At 34.5% G+C, this 26,633-nt stretch overlaps 1 protein-coding gene across 1 annotated transcript in view; it reads left to right on the top strand.

The window, feature by feature from the left end:
• Nucleotides 1–26,633, top strand: part of CCDC171 (coiled-coil domain containing 171) — a 508,587-nt gene that overhangs the window by 110,898 nt on the left and 371,056 nt on the right. The window contains exon 7 of the mRNA XM_044685358.1: nt 20,936–21,028. Coding sequence (XP_044541293.1) covers nt 20,936–21,028 — 93 coding nt within the window. The remainder of the gene's footprint in view (nt 1–20,935; nt 21,029–26,633) is intronic.

Genomic DNA, 26,633 nt, shown 5'->3' with positions numbered 1-26,633 from the left:
ATATATATATATATTTGATTTTTAAAACATTCTTTTATTTTTCTTCCTTACATGTGCAATGCAATATTTGTTCTTTTCCCATTTTTTTAATCCTTGAAAGCATTGTTTCCTTATTGCTTTTCCTTTAAAATTTTTTAATTAGAGCAATTGATTTTTTCCTTTTTTCTCATTTTGTGTTAATCCTTTTTTGATTTTACATTGATATAAGCTTAATGCAAATATATATTTGCTATAATATTAATCCATACCTGAAAAGCCTGAGACTATGGTAACCTGCCAATCATTGATACATATGGTGGGACTGTGATTTAATGTCTCTCTGTCTGATTCCAGGAGAAGTGCTAAAAAGAGCCACGAGGTCATGGAGACTGACTGAGAATCTGCAAAGTGCCAAGGAGCAAAAGGCCATGTAGATCATGGATTTCAGAAGTTCTATGCCAAGACTGAAGGGCTTGAAACTGGGGTTTGAGTTTTGGAGTCAGCTTTTCTAACGCTTAGAGGCTTAGACCCCCCTTGACTTAAATTCCTAGTGAAGCACCTAAGATTGGCAATTATTGGCTCATTCTCTGAGAAGGTGCAGGGAAAATCAGACCATGGAAAGACATTTCCCTTGCTCACATATTGAGTCCTGTTTTTTCTCTCTTATAGAGAATGGCAATTTTCTGTAGTCCTGGCCCTGAGTGGGTATTTGCAAACTGCTTAAGTCACTTTAATTGGGCCTTTATTCAAGGGCTTGTTATGTTTATTTTTCCTTACATTTTTGCACATTTTACATTTCATTCACAAGTTAATTTTTTCTTCTTTATTCGAATTTTCTTCTTGTTTTTTATTATTTCTTTTGCCAAATTGATTTCATACAACCCTGTGACTCAGCCATGCATCCTTAGCTGACCTGAGGTACTCTCTTCAGGGGAGAAATGTGTTATTTAAAATTTTCCTCGGGGGGGTGTGTTAAGTTTTTATAATCATAATGTCTGAATTATAATCTATAATGCAAGTTAATTTTAACTCCTTTAGGAGTAATCTCAGGGGGGTAATGTATAATTCTCAGAAGAAAATGTATGTTTTATAATCTATAATGTAAAGTTTAAATTCTTTGAGAGTAATTTCAAGATAAGAATTTTACCATCTCCCCAGAATCCAGACAGTGAACCTGTTTGGTGAAGACACCGTGAAGATGCCTGAAGAGCCTTCACTGGATTATGAAGATCCAAATTTGGCTTTTGTCAATGCACCAAACATTGATTTTGTTCTTTCTCCCTTTTATTTCCCTTTTATCTCTGAATTATTGTAAACTTTAATTTGATTATGTTTTCATGATCCATTGGGGAGACTTGTCTCCCAAAGGATCACAGAGGGGAATGTAAAGTTGAAAAGACCTTGTACCCCTTTAAACTACATTATCCAAACTCTCTTTCACCATACCCATAATTCCTTGAGCCTTTTCCTATTGGTTGTGGGTTTTGCAGGCTGTTTTTGATATGGTTGTTGTGGGCGTGGTGATGGGGCTTTTTGGAGAGGAGGTGGCATGGTAAGGTTGAGTTGGGACTCTTTCCCTGCACTTTTAATAAAATGCTTATAAATATCATACTTTGGAGGCCTTGAATATTAATTTTAAAACTTACAAAATAGCAAGGATAAGCAAAATCTTTAGAAAGTGATATTCGAATTGCTTCTTGAGGAAAGAGATGGGTTTTATTCCAAGGGGCTAGCCAGTTTGGAAAGCAGGAAATCATAAGTGAGGAAGAGTGAGAAAGCCATCTGGCTGAGCAGGAGAGAGAATAATGGCCGTTGAGAATGGAAAGATAGTTTGAGGCCAGGTTATAGAGGGTTTTAATAGATTCAGGACACCCAACAGTCTTAGTCTATGCTGGGTTCTTTAAAATAAGGTTTTAATTAGGGGAGCTAAACAAAAGGGCATACATTTTACCTTAGAGTCATTAACATCCCTTGAATAAGAGAGTGCTATGGTCGGATTTGAACTTAAGGGAAATCACTTGAAAACTTTGAGGAGGATTGTCTGAAATGGGGAGACTCTTGAGGCAGGGAAACCAATTAGAGTCAATTACGATAATTTTAGTGAGAAGTAATGACATCCTGAATAGACATGGTATCCGTGTGAGTAGAGAGAAAGGTTCAGATGAAAAAGGTTTGTAGGTAGAAAATGTGAGATTTGACATCTGATTGGTTGTAAATGGTAAAGGAGTATGAAGAATTGAAGATAATACTAAGGTTATAAATCTGACCAACAGTTTAGAAGAGGAGTGGTTTTGGGATAGAAGGAGTTTTGAATTCTCTTTTTGACTCATTGAGTTACAGATGTCTCCTGGACATTTATTTTGAAGCGTCCAATCAGAAATTGATTCAGTACTAAAACTCGGTGGAGAGATTACAACTGAGTTTACAAAATATAGATTAGATGTTATTGGCATAGAGATGATAATCAAATCCATGGGCATAAATTGAGTTCCCGAAAGGTAAAGTGTATATATATAGAAGAATAATGGTTCTAGGACAGAGCTCTGGAGAACAGCCACTTATATAGCACACAACCTGTATTATGAATTATTCAAAGGAGTGTTTAATTAGAGTAGAACCAGGAGAGATTAGTGTCAAGAAGACACAGAGAAGAGAAGATGAAGGTGATCAGTGGTGTTAAATGCAACAGGTAGGTCAAGAAGAGTGAAGTTAGGTAAATGACCAGTATTTACCCACAGACATGCTTACATTATTTACTCTGAGGTTCATTGAATAAATAAATGAAAAAAATCATTCATTAAGTACTTGCCATGTGCCAAGTATGATGCTGAATGCTAAGGATTAACAAAAGTGAATATAGTCTCTGCCATCTAGAATCTTACATGCTAATGGTGAAGATAATACATGCAGAGGAATAATGTCCAGCAAAGTAGTATTTTGGTTTTGAAAGGTAAAGGGATTATTTTTAGAACCATAAAGGAGTAGTTTGACACATTTTTTCTAGGAAGAAATGACATCAAGTGCATATAAAATATATATATATATATGTATATATATATCATATTTGAAGTCTACATAGCCTTGATGAGAGAAGACACCATCTCTTTAATAAGAACTAATACTTGTACAAAAATATTTATAGCTTTGTTCTTTGTGGTGGCAAAAAATTGGAAAATGAGGGGATGCCCTTCTGTTGGGGAATGGCTGAATAAATTGTGGTATGTTGGTGATGTAATACTATTGTGCTGAAAGGAATAATGAACAGGAGGAATTCCAAGTGAACTGGAAAAACCTCTAGGAACTGATGCAGAGCAAAAGGAGGAGAACCAGGAGAACATTGTATACAGAGACTGATACACTTTGGCACAATCGAATGTGATGGACTTCTCTACTAGCAGCATTGCAATGATCCAGGACCATTCTGAGGGACTTATGAGTAAGAATGCCATCCACATCCAGAGAAAGAATTGTGGGAATAGAAACTCAGAAGGAAAAAACATTTCCTTGATCACATGGTTTGATGGGGCTATGATTGGGGATGTAGACTCTAAATGATCACTCTATTGCAAATATTAATAATATGGAAATAGGTCTTGATCAATAATGATACATGTAAAACCTGGTTCAATTGCTCATTGACTATGGGAAGGGGAAGGGAAGAGGGGAAGGAAAGAATATAAATCATATAACCATGGGAAAATTTTCCAAATTAATTAAATAAATTAATATTAAAAATAAATTTAAAAATAATCTGACAAGAAAAAAATAAACTAATCTACTTATACAATGTCAAAAAAAAGCCATTTCTTATCAGAGACTGAAATATAGGAGAGAATAGTGGGTGTTTAATGAGGAGGTGAAAAAAGAGAACTTTTGAGAATGAGAATTTTTCCTTCAAATATGAGATTAGTCCCTCTGCTGAGAGGAAGGAATATGGTAGGAGGCTTAAGGAGAGAAAGGAATGTTTGAAACGTGTTTTGCTGAGTGGAGTGAAAAATGGGTAGGGAGAAGGACCTACCTCAGTGAGAACCTAGTTGAGATCAGATAAAAAATGTGTAGTGCTGGGAAGGGTCAGAAAGGTTCAAATGGGAGGAAAACCTCCAACTTCAAATTCAATCATCAACATCACCATCATTTTCAACATCATTAGCAACATCATCATCATTATCAATAACATCAACACCATCATCATCATCACCATCATTATCAGCAGCAGCAGCAGCAGCAGCAGCAGCAGCAACAACAGCAGCGTTATCAACATCAAAGTCATCAATGTCATCATCAACATCAGCACCTAACTACCCATCTTTTCCTGGCCCAGGAAAGATTTTTGCTGGGTGGCCTAACCTAATAGCATTCTATACAGAGTACTGTACTGAATGAGAGCCAAAAGACTTAAACTCTAAGCTTGAGTGCCACTATGTGTCCTTTGGGGGTAAAAAGAAAACCTTTTTCCTGGACTCAGTTTCCTCTTTTATGTATAAGTGAAGGTAACCTGGACTCTGCATTAAGTTAATCAATTAAATCAAAGAATAAACCAGGTGTAAACAAGAAAAAAATGTGTAGTAGACTTAAAAAGTTGTTTGACTTCTCTGACTATTCCTCAACACATGGTCAGGAACAGAGAAAGTGAATAGTAGAAAGTAATGCAGGTTTGGTGATAATACATGACTGCTGATAAGAAAAGAGAGCAAGGATTCGAGCAAAGAGGCTAGTTAAAGATTAGTTTAGAAAGTGGTTGAGGTAAGGTGGGAGTGGGGGGAAGAGAAAAGTATCATGAGAGTAGGAGCTATGACCTGGAAAACATCCTGAGGTGATTGGAAGCTATACTGAAGATGAAAAAGAGATTTAAAAGAAATAAAGCATAGGGAAAGATGAAATGATAAGAGCAATGATTGGGTAGGGTTCTTGAACATGGAAGTAAAACACTTCCAGTGTGGTACCATCTTTGTGTAGCTGAGTTGGAGTGGAGGAATAGGTCACAGATTGAGGAACTGGAAGGTGAAGTTACTTGAAGGAACATCAAATGTATGTTGGTATTCCTTAGAATAAGGGCAATAATTAGGGTTGATGATAAATGTAGAACCTCCTATTTGGAAAGGACTAAAGAGGCCATCTTGAGCAACCTGTACAAGAAAAAGTATCACTTCTGTAGCATTCCCAATGCTTTAAGATAGGCTTGAAGTCTTCTAGGAAAGGAAAACTTATTATCATCCTAGGCATTTCACTTTTGGATAATTCTATTATTTTTGTAGTTTATAGCTTTGAAATATTTTCAGATTTGCCAAGTGCTTTACACATTTCTTATTTAATTCTTACAGTTAGGAGTCAATTACTGATTATTGAAGGAGAACAATTGCTTTGTGAGTAAACAGCTACTAGTATTTAGATTGGGTGATAAGATTGGTTCTAGTGAACATCAGAGGAAGAGAGACTTTTTAGGTGACGAAGGATTCTTGAATTTTCAGTGGGGAGTAAGGAAGCTAAGTGGCACAGTGGATAGAGGGCTGAGTTTGGAATTGGGAATCCTATCTCAGACAGTTAATAGCTCTGGGACTTGGTTAAGTGACTTAACTTCTCTCAACCTCTGGTACCTCATCTGTAAAAGTAACAGACTTGACATTATGGCCTTGTTGAAGGTCCTTTATAGCTATAAATTGATGATATTCTGATTATTCAGACTCCCTTCTGGGACCAGTGAATTATTATAAGAGAGAAGATGCAACAAATTCCGGAAATAACAGAATTAAATAGCAGGAAGAAATTGCACTGTTGGTTTGCATTTGGGAACTTCTAGAGTAGTTTCAGTGATCCGAGGCTATTCTCTGGTAAAAATCCATATTATTTTACATGCTGTGAATCATGGAATGCTATATTCTACAAAGAATAAAAATCAGTGGATTGTGAGAGCCAGGCCTCAGATACTTCCTAGCTCTGTAACACTGGGCAGGTCACTTAATCCTCATTGCCTAGCCCTTACCACTCTTCTGGTACCCATACACAGTATTGATTCCAAGATGGAAGGTAAGAGTTTAAAAAAAAATTAAAATTTGGGATAACATATTTAGGCAACTGAGTAGCACAGTGAACCTGCTAGACCTGGATTCATGAAGACTTGAGTTCAAATAGATAGCATCTGACACTTAGTAGATGTATGACTTTGGGCTAGTCACTTAATCTCTGTCTATCTCAGCTCCCTCAACTGTAAAATGGGAATAATAGTAGCATCTACTTCCCAGGGTTGTTGTGAGGATCAAGTGAGATAATATTTGTAAAAAAATTTGCAAACTTTAAAGCACTATGCTACCAGCTTATTGTTATTATTATTAGTCAATCAGAGTGTTTCCAATGTATCCTTGAAATGTTAAAAAGAGCTGCAAAAAGACCTCTAGGATTCAGAATATTCTTTATGGAAGAATTTTGGAAACGTGGATAATTCCACAAGTTTTAAACTTTAAAAAAAAACCATGATTTAAGTGTTTAATGTGTGTTGGGCAATTTTCTAAGTGCCAAGGATAGAAAGAAAACCAAAGATAGTCCCTACCCTCAAGAATCACAAAGGGCAAGAAGTTGTGAATGGATTATAATTAGAACTCTTAGACAGACTGGTGAGTTTACGGATCCAATCAGTGAAAACAAGTTTTTAGTAAACATTTGCTCTTTTCCAGAAAATGGAGATACAAGAACAAAGAATGAAGTTATTTTTCTTAAGGGAGTTAAATAGACAGTTCTCTTTCATTATTTTTTGGGGGATTGAGGCATGGATCTTTTATTTAGTTATTTATTTTGTTTCAGGGAACTCTTTCAACCATGTAGTAGCTGTTTTACAATTTAGAATCTTAGAGAGTTGCTTAGGGTTAGGAAAAGTTAAATGATCCTACAGCCAGGATGTGTTAGAGGTGGCAAGCATTCACAACCCACATATGTTCATGTGTGTATACATGTAGGTGCAAATGAGTGTATGCATGTGATGATGTTTATTTCACTAGCCATGTCAACTATGTATATTTTGGATAATTAATTAAAATATAATCTGTGTGTGGATAATGACCAAGTATTGTCTTTTTGTATTAGATACATTCTCAGTATTTTATATATCATTTCCATTGATTAAAATAATAACTCAGATTATTATTATTTACCAACCTCCTAAAGGAAATTTTAATGAGATAATTATTTAATTGGAAGAAATAAACTTTGCAAAAATCCATGGGAAAACCAAAAATTTAAAAGACTTTAAATTTTACATAGTAAATACAATTTTTAGAATGAAAATGTTTTATATCCACTGATTATTTATTTTTAGATATTTGTTGCCATTTTTGTTTCTTCTTAATGTCCTGAGTGCACAGAGTTTAGAAGAAACTTTTAGTAGTTTCATTTTTCCAAAACTAATAATCACAATATTCTCACTTTTCTCTTTTTTTGGGTTGCTATGAGATTATTAACCAGAGTTTAATTTTGTGAGCAACAGTATCTTATTTCACTCAGATAAGTAAAGAAAAATTGAAAACTTCTTGTTCATTATAGTAAACTCTTTTAAAAGTCTATTTTTATTTGTAAGTGATGAAATAAGGAACATATCTTTTATGTGTTTATGTATTTTTTAGAATAAGGATTCATTGCAGTTTAAAAATTGATTATATGAAACATTTTTATGTTGAAATTATGTTTAACATTTTTTATCAAGAAAATAATTAAGTACAGGTAACTTATTTGGTGTCTGTGAACTTCATGAGGGAATAAATTATTGTCAATTTCTATACATTCCTTTTACCCTGCTTATTTCTCTTAAGTCTAAGAGAATGTAAAGGGAAGTTAGGCTATAGTCACTTAAGTATTTTTTGGAAGAGAGGAGGGTGCTATACTACTAGTGAATCAGTTAATCAACCAACAAATATTTATTAAACTCGACTAAATACTGAAGATTCAGAGATAAAAGTAAAACCATCCTTGCCCTCAAGAAGCTTATGTTTTGGATGAATGGGGAGACAACATATATACAAGACTGTAGACCAGAGAGTTTTTGGACTAGAAAGCCATTACAATCATCATCTTCATTTTATAGATGAGAGGACAATGTGCAGAAAGAAGTTCAGAGACTTAACCCAGGCTTATAGTGCTAGAAAGTGCTTGGGGAGCAATTTGAGACAAGGTTTTCCTGATTCCATGTTTAGGACCCTATTCACTCCCCCCCTCACCCCCAATCTATCAAGACACATATAAAGCAGACAAGATAATGTTTGCTAGGAAGGCTAATTGGTACTTGGGGAGATCAGGAATGATGACCTACAGAATGTAGCATTTGAGCTGACTGTTGAAAGAAATAAAGAATTCCAAAAAGCTAAGGTATGGAAAGAGAATATTCGAGATATGGGACAGATTCTGCAAAGGCATAGAGATGGGGGATAGTGTGTCATGATAGGATCATAATACACTGTTATGGCTGGACCACACTGAGTGGAGGAGAGTAATGTGTAAGACTACTGGAGAAGTTGAAAAGGACCAGATTCTGGACAGCTTTAAATGTCAAATGTTGTAGTTAAATTCAGTCCTAGAATTAATAGCCTGGAGTTAACTGAGTAGGGAATGATGTTGTCATTTGTGGGTGTTAGGAAAATCACTTTGGTGGCATTGTGGAGGCTACATTACAGTGAGGAGAAGCTTCAAATAAGAAGCATGATGGGAAGTAGAAAATAGTTATTTATTTCATAAATATTGTGTGCCAGGCACTGTGCAAAGTGTTCTTTTATTTTTTTAAATTTATTTATTTTTAAATATTTTTTCCATGGTTACATGATTTGTGTTCTCACCCTCCCCTCTTCCCTTCCTCCACCTGGAGCTGACTAGCAGTTCCACTGGGTTATACATATATTATCACTTTAAACCTATTTCTTTATTATTCATTTTTGTAATAGAGTAATGTTTTAGATCCAAAACCCCAAATTCTATACCTATATAAATAAGTGATAAATCATATGTTTTTCTTCTGCATTTCTACTCCCACAGCTTTTCTTTTGATCTGGATAGCATTCTTTTTCATAAATCCCTCGGGCTTGTCCTAGATCATTGCATTGCTATTAGTAGCAAAGTCTATTATATATATATATATATATATATATATATATATATATTTTTTTTTTTTTAAACCCTTAACTTCTGTGAATTGGCTTATAGGTGGAAGATTGGTAAGGGTGGGCAATGGGGGTCAAGTGACTTGCCCAGGGTCACACAGCTGGGAAGTGTCTGAGGCCAGATTTGAACCTAGGATCTCCTGTCTCTAGGCCTGACTCTCAACCCACTGAGCTACCCAGCTGCCCACTATTATATTTTATTGTCCCATAGTGTTTCAGTTACTGTGTACAATGTTCTCCTGGTTTTGCTCATTTAACTCTGTATCAGTTCATGGAGGTCTTTGCAAAGTACTCTTTTAAAAATAGTTTTTTTTTCATCTTCATAACAGTACTGGAAGGTAGGGACCTGAGGCAAACAAGTTAAGGAACTTATCCAGGGTCATATAGCTAGTAATTTTCTGAGGCTAGATTTGAATTTGGGTGTTCCTGACTTCAGGCCTAGGATTCTATCCCTGAGTCACCAGATGCCCCCTGAAATAGGGTACTATCTCTAATAATGGAGAGGGCTGAACATATGTGAGAGATAGTGTAGAGATACAAAAGATAAGGCTTTGTAACTTAGGAGTTATAGGTTAGAATGAGAGAATATATAATTAAGGATGATATTAAGATTGTGAACTTGGGTGGCTAGAAGGATGGATATGGTGTCATGAATAATAGTGAAGTTTAAAGAAGAATGGGTTTTGGGGGGAAAAAGATTGAGTTCTATCTTAAGACATGGTTAGTTTGAGTTGCCTATGGGGCATCCATTTTGGAATAATCAATAACTGATGAAGCCTAGGTTGGTACTCAGGAGAGAGATGAGTGCTGGATATAGATCTGGCAGTCTAAATTGTGTTATCTTGGCATATTATTTACCCTTTTTTTTTGGCTTGTTTTCTGATTTTAAAAACTGATAGAATTGAAATAGTGCTATCTAAATTCCCTTCTAATTTCCAGATTTTATCAATCTACATATGGATCTACATTCATATTTTTGCCCTTTAATGTTCATAGCCACTTAAGTGAATTGTCTCTACTATGTGGTGTAATGAAGAGAATTGGAGTTGGAAATAAGACACAATCTATTTGGCCTTTTGGTCTCAATTTCCTTTTCTGTAAAATAGGGGTAATAATATATTTAGCACCAAGTTCAAAGAGTGGTTGAGTGTATCATGTAGATAATATATGTAAAGTGTTTTCTAAATAATATTTATAAGTGTTTGCTTTTGTTATTTTCATATTTGCAGTTGTCATAGTATGCCTTGAATCTGCCCACATTCTATTTGGGGGTATCCTGGACCTTTATTTCTCACATATTTCCATGTGTTGATCCCCACTAATATGTGATTCCTCTTTAATAGCATTATAAACCCTGACTATCCTTTTCTATATTGACTGTACTTTCTTTCACATTCCCAGTCACAATGGTTCAAGAGAGGGAAATGCTTCCCATTGTCTCCCCATGACTCTCCTTTACTTGGTGATCTTTCCTCTTTTGAAGACCAATCAATTTTCCAACTTGTCAAAATAGTATTAGCTGTAGTTTAGCAATTCCAAGGTCATTCTCCCTTCTTTATGAAAGAGTTCATTACCTGGGTCATCATTTTCCTCTCCTCTTGATTTACTACCCTTATACTAGAGAATTTTAACATCAACATAGATACTCTGTCAACCTTTAATTTTCTCATTCACCTTAAGTTCTGTGACCTATTCCTTAATTCCAACTCAACTACATGTAGGTATAATCATACGGTAAATCTTGCCATTTCCCACAAATGCTCCACTTCCCCAATTAGAAACCAATATTCCTCTGACCAGAATCTCTTTATCATTCACCTTCTTCTTGTGCTTTGCCCTCTATGAGACCTCCATGTTGTCCAACCCTCAGTGCTTTCTTGTGCTTTGCCCTCTATGAGACCTCCATGTTGTTCAACCCTCAGTGCTTTCTCAGGTTTTATCCCTTCTCTGACTTTTCTTTCCTCCATTTCCAGCACCAACTCAATATTATCCATTTCAACTCTACACTGTGTTCTGCATTCTTGAATCCTTTGTCTTCTTATCCTTTTGTCATTTTCTCTTGCCAGTCTTAAGCACTGTATTTCTTGTATTATCTGATTTTCCATGCCTGCTAGCAAGCAAGTGAACAAGCTAGAGGAAGCTCTACAACCATGCTCATTGGGTAAATTGCAAATTTATGTTATTCAACTGTATCTAGGCCTTTATTCCACTCATAGAAGTTATTTCAAAACTTCTCTTTCTCTTATCTTATAATATCTTTTCTTATAAAGCTCTTATTTTACTACAGAAATTGAGGTTATTTGAAGTTAGCTCTTTTTTCTCATTTTCTTTATCTCAAAACCCCTTGACACCATCTTCCATGCTCTCCTTCTTTGCCTAGTCTTGGACAAAGAGGTTGCTATTTTTACTAATAACAACTTTGCTATGTATGCACTTGATTCTATCCTTTCAAGATCTTCTGCATCAGAGAGCCTTTTGCCTTCTCTCTTGACTGTTTTATCTTTATCAACTGGTTCCTTCCCTGTGACTTTTAAAAATACCCAGAGCTTCCTCCATCCTTAAAACAAAAGAAGTTTCACTATGCCCTATCATTCCCTCATGCTTTTGAGCCAAATCTTTCTTCCTCTTCTCAAACTTCTTGAAAAAGTTGCCTACTCATAGTTTCCACTTTTCTCACTTATTCTTCAACCATTTGCAGTAAGACTTTTATCATCATCCCTCAACTGAAATTGCTTTCCAGTTACTAATGATCTCTTCATTGCCAAATCTGATGACTGTTTCTTGGTACTAATCCTAAAACTGCTTCTTGTCTTTTGGACATTCCATCCTGGATGTCCTGATGACATTCATATGGTAAACATTTATTAATTATCCACTATGCCTCAGGCACTTTGCTAAGTTCTGGGTATACAAAGAGAGGCCTGAAGGACCTCATAGTCTGAGCTGGAAGACACCTATAGTCAGTGATCATGAAAATTTAGTGAAGGAGACTGAAAAGTAATGGTCAGATAAGAAGGAAGAGAACCCAGAGAGAATAGTATCACAAAAACCTAGAGAGAATAAAATATCAAGGAAAAGAGAAGTTTGGAAGGGAGGGTTTAGGATAAGGAAATAGAATTAGTTTAGTTTTGGACTTGTTTTTGACATGTCTATTGTCTGAAAGGCAATTGGAGATGAGAGATTGGAGATCAGTAGAGTTAATATATTCAACTGATGGAAACTGATGAGATTTCCAAGGGTACAAGTAGCATAGAGTGAGAAGAGAAGGCCAAACATATCCAAAATTAAATTTATTTTATTTCTTCCCATCCCTAACTTCTTCTAAACTTCCTTCTTTCTGTTGAAGATACTACCAGCCTTCTAATTTATCATTTTGTAATCTCAACATTATTCAGGACTTTTTCATCCCATATATCTGGTCAGTTAACAAATCTTCCAGTTTCTAACCTCATAACATCTTTTATATCTTAGACATTACTCTATCTTCTGATTTGTGTTGTCCTGCCAAATTGACTTTTTCTCTGCTCTTCCTGCTTGACACTTCATCCATCTCCCATATCTGTGATTTTGCAGTGCTTGTTTGCCATGTCTGGAATGCATTCCCTCCTTACCTCATAGAGCCTTTATTTTGCCTAAAAATGAAACTCAGGTACCATCTTCCTGAAATTTTTCCTTGTCCTTTCAATTGCTGGTGTGCTTCATCCCAAACTACCTTGTATTTAACTACTTTGTATTTATTAACTTCAACATATATTTGTTTTCTCTATTGTAATGTAAGATTCTTTTGAGTAGGGATTATTTCATTCTTTGTACTTGTATTATTAGCATTTAGTAAAGTGACTGGCATATAGTAGATATTTAACAAGTACTTATTGTAATTGAAAGACTCTATAGCCATTTCCCCTTTTTAGTTGTGTTTTTTCTCATAAAAGTCAAATTCAAAAATAAAACTATAAAGAGTTCATCTCTAATTCAGTTTTTTCATATTCTTTGAGTGAACTTTTTTTAACCTTTAATAACATTTTTCCCAATTACTTTTTAACATTTGTTTAAAAAATATTTGAGTTCCAAATTATCTCCCTTCTTAAGATGGTGAACAATTTGATATAGGTTATACATATGTGATCTTGCAAAACATTTCCATATTAGTTATATTGTGGAAGAAGACACATATTAAAAAAAAAGAAAAAACCATGAAGAAAATAGAGTGAAAATTCAATATGCTTTGATCTGTGTTCAGACTACATCAGTTTTCTTTGGAGGTGGAAAATCCTCTCTTTCCTCCACATTAATCATGTGGTGAAAAAAAAAAAAGAGAAAAGAAACACAAGAAAAATGAAGTTTAAAAAATCATGCTTTTATATGCATATGGACTCTATCAGTTCTTTATCTGCAGATATATAATATTTTTAATCATAAGTCCTTTGGAATTATCTTAGATCATTGTATTGCTGAGAATAGCTGAGTCATTTACAGTTATACAATATTGCTATTACTGTGTGTGTAGTGTTCTCTGGGTTCTATTTATTTCACTTTCTATCAATTCATGTAAGTTTTTATAGTTTTTTTCTGAAAGCATCCTGCTTGTTATTTATTATAGCACAATAGTATTCAATCACAATTATATACAACACAATTTTTTCAACTATTCCCCAATTGATGAGTATTTATCAATTTTCAATTCTTTGCTACCAGAAAAAGAGTTGCTAGAGGTTATTTTCCTTTTCCTTTTCCTTTTTTTATCTTTTTGGGATTCAGACCAAGTGGTAGTATTACTGAGCCAAAGGATATGCAGAGTTTTGTAGCCATTTGTGCATAGTTCCAAATAACTCTATAGAGTGATTGAATTGATTCACACCTCCTCCAAAAATATATTTGTGTCTCTATTTCTCCACATCCCTTCCAATATTAATCATTTTCCTTTTCAGTCATAATAGGCAATCTGATAGCTGTGAGTTAGTACCTCAGAATTATTTTAATTTGCATTTCTCTAATCAATAGTATAGCAGAACATTTTTTAAATATGCCTAGATAGCTTTGTTGACTCTCTGCTCAAGTCTTTTGACTTTATCAATTGGACACTGACTTTCTTACACATCAGTTCATTTCTCCATGTATTTGAGAAATGAGAATTGTATTAGAGAAGCTTGCTGTAAATTTAGTTTTGCAGTTATGATTGCTGTGTACTTCCCTCCATTTTATTTTTTCTCCATTTATCCTACTTTCTTTATCCTTTTACTTTGTCCATACTCAATCATGTTTTGCTTTTGATGTTTCCCTTCCCTAATCTGCCCTACCTTTGATCAGCACTCACCCCTTCTTTTATTCCTTTCCCCTCCTACTTTCCTATAGAGTAAGATAGGTTTCTATAACCAACTAAGTGTGTATGTTATTCCATCTTTGAGTCAATTCTGATTAGGGTAAGTAAGGTTCAAGCACCTTACATCCCTATCTCCCTCTCCATTGTAAAAGTTCTTTCATGACTCTTTTATGTGAAATAATTTACCCCATTCTACCTCTCCCCCCTTCTCTCTGTGCATTCCTCTTTCTGACCTCTTTTATTTTTTTAGATAATATCCCATCATATTCAACTCACACTCTTACCCTCTGCCTATGTATACTCCTTATTAAGGAGATATATTACTATCTTAATAATGATGAAGTTCTTAGGCATTACAAGTATCACCTTCCCATGTAGTGATATAAGCAGGTTGGCCTCATTGAATTCCTTATGATTTCTCTTTCCTGTTTTTCTTATGTTTCTCTTGAGTTTTATATTTGAAAGTTAAATTTCTATTCAGCTCTGATTTTTTCATCGGAAATTCTTTAAAGTTTTCTATTTTACTGAATATTTTTTTCTCCCTGAAAGATTATACTTAGTTTTGCTGGGTAGATGATTCTTGGTTGTAATCCTAACTTGTTTGCCTTCTGGAATATCATATTTCAAACCTTCAATTCCTTTAATGTAGAAGCTACTAAATCTTGTGTGATCCTGACTCTGGTTTCACAATATTTGATATTTCTTTCTTGATGCTTACAAGATTTTCTCCTTGCTTTTTGGAGCTCTAGAATTTGGCTGTAAAATTCCTGCAAATTTTTATTTTGTAATCTCTTTCAAAAATTTTTGTGGACTCTTGATTTCTATTTTATTTGCTCATTCTAGAATATCAAGACAGTTTTCTTTTGAAAGATGATGCCTGGGCTCTTATTTCAATTGTGGCTTTCAAGAAGTCCAATAATTCTTAAAATTATCTCTCCTTAATTTATCTTCTATTTTTTCTTCTTTGGATTTTTATTTATTGTTTCTTGATATCTCATAGAGTCATTAACTTCCACTTATCAAATTCTAATTTTTAAGAAATTGTTTTCTTCATTGAACTGTTATACCTCCTTCTCCATTTGTCCAGTTCTACTTTTTATGAAGTTCTTTTCTTCAATGAATTTTTGTACATCTTTCCCCATGTGACTAATTCTGTTTTTTAAATGAATTTTTCTCTTCAGTGGAATTTTATGCCTCTTTTTACCATTTGGCCTATTCTATTTTTAAAGTGTTATTTTCTTCAGTTTCCCCCCCCCCCCAAACTATTGATTATTTTATCATGATTTTCTTGCCTCACTTTCATTTATTTTCTCACATTTTTTCTACTTCTTTTATATTGTAAAGATGAAAAATGGGGAGACTGGCTGTAAATTCTAATATTTTATTAATTAGAAAGGAGAGGATGAGAGAAGATTGAGGAACAATCATTCCTACAGAAAGGATTGATATATAGCCTCTATTGAACTGACTTTTGGCCTATACTTTATTGTAGTAGTGCCAGCAGTCCTCAGTCCCAACACAGAAGTAGAAGAGAGGCCGAAATGTGCTCTAACCTTGTTTATCAAACTTTCTCTCTGCCCACTGACTCACACATTATGCCTTGTGAGCCAACTGTTGCCCTTCCTCCTTCACCTGCATGCTCAGGGGACACTGACCTGCCTCCTGCCTCTTTGTCCCTTACCTCAATTGCTGACTTTTCCTGCTGACTACAGGGGGCATCAGAGTTTCAATTATATCTTTGTGATCAAAGTCCCCTCAATAATTTATTTCACACAATTTAATTTTATAAAATCCTTTTTGAGCTCTTCTAGGAATTGTTTTGGTGCCTGAGACCAATTCACATTTTCTTTTGAGGCATTAGGTGCAATAGTTTTAACCTTGTTGTCTTACTTTTTTGGCCTTCCATGCCACCAAAATAACTTACTATTTTGAATTTCTTGTTGTTGTTTGCTCATTTACCCAGCATTTTTCTTGATTCTTAACTTAAAAAACTGTTAAAATTGGGCTCCATTCTTGTTGTGAAGAAGACACTGTCCAAAGGTTCTTTTCACAAAGTTTTCATTTCTCCCAAGGTAATATGATCTAAGGGAGATGTGCTTATTACTTTCCTGGACTGTGCTCTGATCTATGAGAAGCAAGCATTTTTTTCCTTCCCTGGAACTGTGACTAGGTTTCCCTACTCTCCTCATCAAGAAGTACTGATATGTTAGTATTGCTCCTCAACCTGGATCTGTATATGGGCAGTTCAGTGTAGTTCAGAACCTACTGTTTATAGAACTCACTAATCATCTTCTGACCAGTTGCTGAACACCCTTACTTTCCACTGACTGGGAGTTCTGCAAGCTTCTCCTGCTGATTCAGTTGTCCCCAAGGCCTGGGCTAGCTTGCTAGGAAAGTGCTTGACTTGGAAGGACCTGCCATGGTGACTGCACCACTTTCTCTCTGGCATGTAGATAGACCTTTCTTGCTGACTTTCTAAGTTGTGTTGAGGAAGAAAATTGTTTAACCTCATCTTTTGGTGGGTTCTACCACTCAGAATTAATTTTGAGACATTATTTTCAAATTGTTTGGAGAGTATTTTGGATGATTTAAGTGAGCCTCTACATTTTCTCCTTTGATTTGGTTTTGCTCTCTGGATTTTGAGTGGAATTTTAAAAGAAGTAGGGGTATGGGGAATTAAAGTAATATTTTCTTAGGCCTAAACTAATTCTGGAATACAGTATTTTTTACCCATTTGGTCATCTTAAATACGAATATTAAAATTTCTGAATTTGAAGTTTAAAAATGTGTTTTTTTAAAAATATTTTTTTCATTTATATGTAGAAGTAATTTTTGACAATTTTTTTCTGACATTTTAGGATTCAGATTTTCTTTCTTCTTCCTTTCACTCTTCTCTTCCCAAGGTAGTAAACAGTATGATGTAGGTTATACTGGTACTTCCATGCAATATATATTTCCATATTGCTCATGTTGTGATAGAAGACATATCACACATATAAAAAAAATCTCTGTACTCAGACTCCAACAGTTGCTTCTTTAGCTATGGGTAGCAGCATTTCCATCATAAGTTCCTTGTGGTTATCTTGGAAATTTGCTTTGCTGATTATGGTGTTATGCTTTATAGTTGATCATCATGTAATATTTCTGTTACTATATACATTTTTCTGACTACATTTTGCATAAGTTCATGTTTTTCCAGGATTTTTTGAATATGTCTTGTTCATCATTTCTTATGGTGCAATAGTATTCCATTACAACCTTATACCACAACTTGTTTAGCTATTCTTCAGGTGATGGAGGCCCCTTCAGTTTCCAATTCTTTGCTACTACAAAAAAGAGCTGCTAAAAATATGAGTAGGTCCTTTCCCCTTATTTCTGATCACTTCAGGATTCAGACCCAATAGTGGTATATCAAAGGGTATGCATAATTTTATGGCCCTTTGAGCATGGTTCCATTTTGTTCTCCAGAGTGATTGTTATCAGTTTACAGTTCTACCAACAGTGTATTAGTGTCATAATTTTTGTATATCCCTTCTAACATTTATCATTTTCCTTTTTGGTCATGTTAACTAATCTCATAGCTATGAGGTGGTATCTTAGATTTATTTTTAATCACATTTCTCTAATCAATAGTATTTTGGAGCATTTTTTATATGATTATAATTTTAATTTTTTCCTCTGAGAACTGACTTTTCATATCCTTTGACCTTTATTCAACTGGGGAATACTTTGTATTCTTATAAATTTCACTTGGTTCTCTATATATTTGAGAAACAAGGCCTTTTTTCAGAAATACTTGGTATAAATTCCTCCCCACCCCCAAATTTGTCATTTCTCTTCTAACCTCATTTGCATTGGTTTTGTTTGTAAAAACATTTTATATTTAAAGTTGTCAAAATTATTCACTTAATTTTCCATAATGTCCTCTATCTTGTTTAGTCATAAATTCTTCTGTCTTAAGTAAGTAAGACAGTAAACTTTTCTGTTTGTAGATCAAGTATCTATTTGAACTTTATCCTGGCATGTGGTATGAGATGTTGGTCCATGCCTAGTTTCCGCCATACTATTTTCCAGTTTTTCCAGCAGTTTTTGTCAAATAATATATTTGTCAAATTCCCCCAAAGCTTGGATCTTTGAATTTATTGAACATTGAGTTCAACTCTGTGCATTGACTACCTAACCTATTCCATTGATCTACTGTTCTATTTCTTTGCTAGTACTAGATTGTTTTGATGACTACCACTTTACAGTATAGTTTGAGATCTAGCATTGCTAGATCTCCTTCCTTCATTTTTTTCATTAATTCCCTTGATATTCTTGGATTTTTTTCTTCCAAGTAAATTTTGTTGTTATTTTCTCTACTTTTCTGAAATATTTCTAGGTAGTTTGATTGATATGCCATTGACTAGCCACATTAATTTAGGTAGGATTATCATTTTTATCATCTTGGCTCTTCCTAGCCATGAGTAATTAATATTTTTTCAGTTGTTTAGGTCTGACTTTATTTGTATGAAGAATGTTTTATAATTGTATTCATATAGTTGCTGGGTTTATTTTAGTAGGTAGAGCCCAGATATTTTATATTGTCTAGAATTATTTTGGATGGAATTTTCTTTTCTATCTCTTGACATTGGACTTAGTTGGTAGTAAATAGAAATGCTGATGATTTGTGTGGGTTAATTTTGTATGCTGCAAATTTGCAAAAATTTTTAATTTCTATTAGTTTTTTGGTTGATTATCTAGAATTTTCTATGTATATCATCATATCATCTTCAAGGAGTGATAACCTTGTTTCTTTAGTGCCTATTCTAATTCCTTAAATTTCTTTTTCTGTACTTATTCTTATAAGCTAGCATTTCGAGAACAATATTAAATAATAGTGCTTTACAATACAGTACAAATAATATTTTGCTTTACAAACTCAATCTTACTGGGAAGGGTTTTGGTTTATTCCTGTTACAGATCATGCTTACTGATAGTTTCTGATAGATGCCATTTGTCATTTTAAGGAAGGTTCCATTTATCCAATATTTTATAATGTTTTTATAAGGAATGGTCTTATATTTTGTCAACTTCTTTTTTCTGCATCTATTGAAATAATCCTATGGTTTCAGTTGTTTTGTTATTATAGTAAATTATGCTGATGATGTTCCGAATATTCATGCCTGTATTCCTGGTATAAAACCCATTTGATAATAATATGTGATTATTGTGAAATAATGTTGTAATCTCCTTCAGAGGATTTTGTTCAATTTTTTTTTGGAAGCAGTGTAAAATTAGTGAGTTTGTTCTACATTTTTCTTTCTCTATTTTAGCTCTTCTTGGTTTAGGTATCAGTACCATATTTGTATCATAAAAAGACTTGGATAGGATGCCTTCTTCCCCTATTTTTCCAAATATTTGAGTTAGTTCTTTGAATATTTGTTGGTAGTCATTTGTGAATTCATCTTACCCTGGCAATTCCTAGGGAATTCTTTGATGGTTTGTTCAATTTCTACTTATCTTCTGGGATTGTTTAAGTATTCTCTTTCCTCTTTTGTTAATGGTATGGTATTTAATTGGGACTTCAAATTTGTTCTTTTTTTAATTTGCATTTTCTAATTCACTGATCTGCTTTTTCTCCATTTTATTAATGTAAGCATTTAGGGATACCTATTTCTCCCTAAGTGCAGCTTTGGCTGCATCTCATAAATTTTAGCATGTTGTCTCCTCAATGTCATTTTCTTTAATGAAATTCTTGATTGTTTTTGTGAATTGTTCTCTGCCCCATTTGGTTTTTTTTTTGTATATATTTTTTATTTTTATTTTTTTTAATAAAATAATAATTAAAAAACCCTCTCCTCCAAGCCCCCTTAATTCCCCTTAGCAGACGCACAATTCCACTGGGTTTTACATGTATCATTGATTAAGACCTAATTCCATATTATTTATAGTTGGACTAGAGTTATCCTTTAGTGTCTACATCCCCAATAATATCCCCATCAGCCCATGTGTTCAAGCAGTTGTTTTTCTTCTGTGTTTCTCCTCCCACAATTCTTCCTTTGAATGTGGCTAGTTTTCTTTCTGTAACTCATGTAACTTTACCTTTAGAAATCTGGATACTATGCCATTTGGTGTATAAATATGTTTAGTATTGATATTGTTTCAGTATCTTTTGGTGTTTTTTATCAAGTTGTAATTTTCTTCCTCATCTCTTTTGATTAGATTGATGTTTATTTTTGCTTTGTCTGAGATATGATTGCTACTTCTGTTTGTGTTTTTTGTTTGTTTTTTTTTTTTAACTTTAGTTGAGGCATAGTAGATTCTGCTTTAGCTCCTTACTTTTACTCTGTGTGTGTCTTTCTTCTTGCTTTAAATATGTTTCTTGTAGACAGTATATTGTGGGATTCTGGTTTTTAATACACTCTGCTATACTTTTTTATTTTTTAAGTGTTTGTCCAACTCAGATTCACAGTTATAACTACTAATTGTGTGTTTCCCTATGTGTGTGTGTTTTTTTCAGGCAACCAGTATCAAAGTAAAGAAATTAGAGGAAAATATTGAAGCAGAAAGAGCAGCACATCTTGAGTCCAAATTCAACTCTGAAATTATCCAGGTAAAATTCACCAACAGTTTTCTTTGTATTTCTTTACATTATGTATCAACTATTAAGAAATTAGAATTATGAATCTAAAACCTGAATTGTGAGGGGTCACTATGATATACTGGAATCATTACTAATTAATTTTGTAGTTATAGCAGTGGTTCCCACACTTTTTTGGCATACCACCTCCTTTCCAGAAAAACTATTACTTAGACCCCTGGAAATTAATTTTTTAAAAATTTTAATAGCAATTAATAGGAAAGATAAATGCACCTGTGGCCATCACTGCCCTCCTGGATCACTGCAGCACCCACCAGGGGGTGGTAGCTCCCACTTTGGGAATCACTGAGTTAGAGGATCCCAAGTTGTATCCCATCTCTGATACTGTCTTGGTGATCTTGGGCAAGTAATTTAGCCTGTATGGGCCTCATTTTCTAAATATCTAAAATTATTATGCTGGACAAGATGAATTCTCATCAGTTCTAACTCTGTTATTCTGTTTTCCTTAGTTCATTTTATTAAAAACAATATTTTTATACATTACACACATATGTCTCTGTGTTTTATGACAGACTATTCTCTTTTTCTTATGCCTATAATATATTCCTTCCTTACCCCACTCCCTTTTAGAATCTCATTTCCTTTAAAGATTAGCTGAAATGTGGCCTCCTACTTGAAGTCTTTCCTCTTTCTTCCTCATTTTAAGTCTGCCCCCATCACCAAGTTACCTTGTATTTAATTTGAAAAAATTTTTGTATGTATTTTTTATATATACATGTTGTTTCCCTTGATAAAATTATAAAATTGTTAGTAGATTTATTTCATTTTCATCTATATATTCCCATTACTTAGCATGTTCGTCATATATCATGTACTAATTAAATGTCTTTGGATTAATCTATTAATTGATTCCTAACAAATACTTGAATAATAACATTCAACAATATCTCATTCTGGAAAAAATTATTCATTTGTTTAAAACAAAAAGTTAACAGTTTGATATTAACACTGAAAATTTTATTTGATGACAATTTTGTTGCTTATCCATTTTTTTTTGTATTTAACTTATAGTCTCATATATTTTTCTTTTGGCCCTTTCTTCCCCTTGCCACTTCCTAGCAATCTTTACATGTTTCTTTGTATTTTTAATATTTTTCATTCCTTATCTCAAGTTATTTACCATTATTCTTCATGTCATTATTTGTTCATCCTTTTTTCATTTTTAGGGTTTACATTTGGTTTTTATATTTTAATTAAAAAAATAATTTGAATGTGAAAGTTTTCATATTTGTGGACTTCTATTCTTAAAAGTATAGTCTTGGTGGTGGAGTATTTCTTATAAATAATAACTTTTCTTTTTCAGTGTTTTTCAGACTCTTAGAAAGAGTTCATAGTGGTACCAGCAATGGATAAGAATGCCTGTTCTATATAACTCTTACAATATTGAATTTTCCCTTTCTAAATTGATTGTTAGTTAAAAGAAATAACAACTTCAGGTTATTTTGTTCCTTTTTTAATTTAAGAATTCGAGAAGCATCAACAAATCTTTCCATATGTAAAATCTCAAAAAGTGATTTTCCATTATTGCTTATTATTTTAAAGTATATACTACATTTATCTTGAATTTCTAGGACTCTCTTCTCCCCCATCTCACTTCTACCATTCATTTTTGTCTTTGTATGCCCATTGGTCTTTAGAATAATAGGAGTAAATTGAGATGTCACTAGAAACACAACAAAGTGGATCAGGCAAAGTGGAAAAAAGATAACTCTTTGTTGCAACAAGGACTGTCTTTTCCCATTTTATTTACAGGTACTTGTCAGCACATTGCCTGGCACATAATAGGTGTTTAATAAATATTTATTGTATTATTATATTATACAGAGCCCTTTCTTGCCCATATGTATGTTCTCCCCTTAATCAATTCTTGTTGTCTTCAAGTTGGTCTCCATGTCCATTCTCTGATCTATTTTGTTGTCTTTTCTGGTAACTTCTCCGTTTACCTTTGCTCATTTTCTAAAGCCATTAGATTTAGCCTCTTTAAAGGAAGGCTTTTACTTTTGAGCCAAAGAGTGATTGTTTTTTCTTAGCAGACAGTCAGAGTGGAAAGAACACTGAGCTATGAATCAGATATCCATTCTAGTTTTAGCTTTTCTTTGAATTTTTAAAAATTACTTTTTTTAGCTAACAAAATAAATTAAAAAAATTTTTCTTGCCTTCCCCCTCTTCTGTATTAAAAAATTATTTATGAAAATTCTTCTAACAAATATGCATGGACAAGCAAAATAAGTTTCCATATTGCTCATGTCCCAAAAATATAGGTCCCTGCCTGCATCTCCCAATCAGGAGAGAGATAGCATGTTTCATCATGGAGCTTCTGGAATTGTGGTTAGTCCCAACTTCTCTTTAAAAAAAAAAGCTTTATTGTTCTTTTAAGGAAAATTGCAACATGATAACTACCCACTGATTTCTCCTTTGTCCCAATTCAATAGCTATTGTAAAAAAAGTTAGGTTAAAAATCAATCAATATGGTTTCCATGTATGAAAATGTATTTATTATTATCATCTCTCTGCTGAGATACTAGAAGAATGCTTCCCCATCAACATTCTGAAGTCACAATTGGTTGCAAGATCATATATCTAAAGTTCTTCAGTGTTGTTTTCTTTTACATATTGGTGGTTTTCATGCAAGTTGTTCTTTTGGTACTGCAATTTCTCATTATCTGCTCATAAAAGGCTCTTCTATGTCCTCTGAATTTTCTGAATCTGTCATTTTTTTGGTGTGGCACAGTATAATTTCATTCCATTCATTGTCTTGAGTGTTTATGTAATATAGTGATTGGGTATATAAGTACCCTTAGAGCTAGGAATACCTATGTTTAAGTCCTGCCTCTCACACATACTAGTCAATCCCCAACAAGTTGCTTATTTCCCCAGTTCCCAAGACAAATCTCTAAGACTTATGTCTTGATTTTTAAAATATATATATATATATATTATAACATATAAATGCTTTTTAGACTGCACATGTAATTTCACTAATCATACAGAATAATGAAGAAACTTGCTTCAAACAAGACAAATCAAGACATGTAGTCTTAGAGATTTGTCTTGTGAACTGGGGAAATAAGCAACAAAGAATATTGTTGTGATGAATTTTGTCTAGGACCCCTGTAATTTCCTTTTGACCAGTTGTCCAATCCCTTACCGTCTGTGGGCTGAGAGCTCTGGAAGTCATTGCTGCTGTTTCAGTTGTCCCCAAAGCCTGGATTTGCTTGCTGAGCATGGGCCTGCCCTGGTATTTGCACTCCACTTCCACCCTGATATGACAGGTCTTTCCTGCCAATTTTCTTAGTTGTTCTGGAATAAAAAAAAAAATGTTTCCCGGGTTCCGGGTTAAGATGGCGGCAGAGTAAGAAGCAGCTCTTAACCTCTCCTGACCGAAACACACAAAACTCCTCAAGGGGACATAAAAACAAGTCCAGACGAACGGAGGAACCCCACAACAGGGCACAGCGTGGAAGGTACATGGAATCGAGACATTTCCAGGCTAAAAAGGGCTCTCCTTAAATCGCGAGCTGAGCAACCGCCCCACCCCCACCCCCTCCACACTCACCTATAGCTTCGAACCCAGCTAAAAAGAAATAGAGCAAGTTTGGGGCACCCATCGAGTCATCAGCAGTTCCGGGACCTGTTCCTGAGAGCAGCAAGACTTAGGACCCCATTAAGTCAAGAACGCACACGAAAGCTGAGCGCGCGGGAGCAGAGAGAGGACGCTGGGCGCGCAGAGTGCCGGCTGAGCAGAGGCGTGGGTGCCGGCTGAGCAGAGGTGTGGGTGGAGGCAAACACAGCCAGGAACTAAAGCCTAAGTGGGGAACCAGTGCAGATGGGTATACGACTGTGGAAGCAGCGCCCTGAGACTTGTAAAGAAACTTCCTGCAGAGGATCAAGCAAGGGAATCCACCAGGGGGCTTGACCTTGGAAAAAACTAGAACTCAGACCTCAGGAGCCAATAGATCTCAGACAGACACTGAGCGCGAGGATAAACCTGAGAAGCTGCTGGGCTAATGATGGCTAACCAGTTACAGGAAATTCAGAAGAGAAAGAATAATAACAAAAAAAAGAAGTCTTTAACACTCGACAGCTTCTACACAGAGAAAATCCAGACAACCGAGCAAACAGAGGAGGAGAACAAACAACCATCCAGACCCTCCCCAAATAAGGAAAACTCCTCACAAGCTATGGACGAGTTCAAATCTGAGATTTTGAGGAAAATGGAAGAGATCTGGCAAGAAAATAACAGCTTAAAAGGTAGAATCTTGCAGCTGGAAAGCGAGGCTCAGAAACCAAATGAACTGATAAGCAAATTGAACACAAGAAATGACCAGATTGAAAAGGAATACCAAAAGATTATGGCCGAAAACAAGAAGATTATGGCCGAAAACCAAAAGATTATGGCCGATAACCAGAAGATTAGGGCCGAAAACCAAAAGATTATAGCAGAAAATCAATCCCTAAAGGCTAGAATTGAGCAAGTAGAAACTAATGATCTCTCAAGACAACAAGAACAAATAAAACAAAGCCAAAAGACTGAAAAAATAGAAGGAAACATGAAATATCTCAATGAGAGAGTGACAGACCAAGAAAACCGGTCTAGAAGAGACAATTTGAGAATAATTGGTCTTCCAGAAAAACCAGAAATTAATAAAAACCTGGACTCTATACTAACAGAAATAATTCAGCAAAATTGCCCTGAAGTCCTACAACAAGAGGGCAATATAGACATTGAAAGGATTCATAGAACACCTGCAGCATTCGATCAAGAAAGGAAAACACCAAGAAACATCATTGCAAAATTCAAGAGTTTCCAAGCAAAGGAAAAAATCTTACAAGAAGCCAGAAAGAAACAATTCAAATATCAAGGAGCAACAATCAGGATCACACAGGATCTGGCAGCCTCAACACTAAAAGACCGCAAAGCGTGGAATACAATATTCAGAAAGGCAAGAGAGCTGGGCCTGCAACCACGGATCAACTACCCATCAAAATTGACTATATATTTCCAGGGGAAAGTATGGGCATTCAACAAAATTGAAGAATTCCAGGTATTTGCACAGAAAAGACCAGGGCTAAATGGAAAGTTTGATATCCAACCACAAAAATCGAGAGAAACCTGAAAAGGTAAATAAGATACAGAGGGGAAAGAAAGAAAACTTATAATTTTTAAATTTGCCTTTTTAAGGGCCTCAGTGAGATCTAATTATCTGTATTCCTTTGTAGAGAAATATTATGTTTAATTCTCTGTAGTGAACTCTATTCACTATTATAATATTCACTATTATAGTAATCAGAAGAATAATTAACAGGGTGAGGGTGGAACACTAAATAATCTAAGATGGCATGGGGGATGGGAAAGAGGGGGAGAATAGCAGGAGACACCAAGAGAAACTTGAGCGAATAAGAAAATAGAATATTCTATTACACACAAAGAGGGCATGGGAGAGAGAGGGGACAAATACTATTATAAGAAGGAGAGGAAGAGAGCATAAAGAGATAATAATCAAACCTTACTCTCAGTGTAATTAACCCGGAGAGGGAAGAGTAGCTATACTATCCA

Source organism: Gracilinanus agilis, chromosome 1 (genome assembly GCF_016433145.1).
Source record: "Gracilinanus agilis isolate LMUSP501 chromosome 1, AgileGrace, whole genome shotgun sequence".
Classification (NCBI taxonomy): Eukaryota; Metazoa; Chordata; class Mammalia; order Didelphimorphia; family Didelphidae; genus Gracilinanus; species Gracilinanus agilis.
This window is presented reverse-complemented; position numbering and strand designations above follow the sequence as displayed.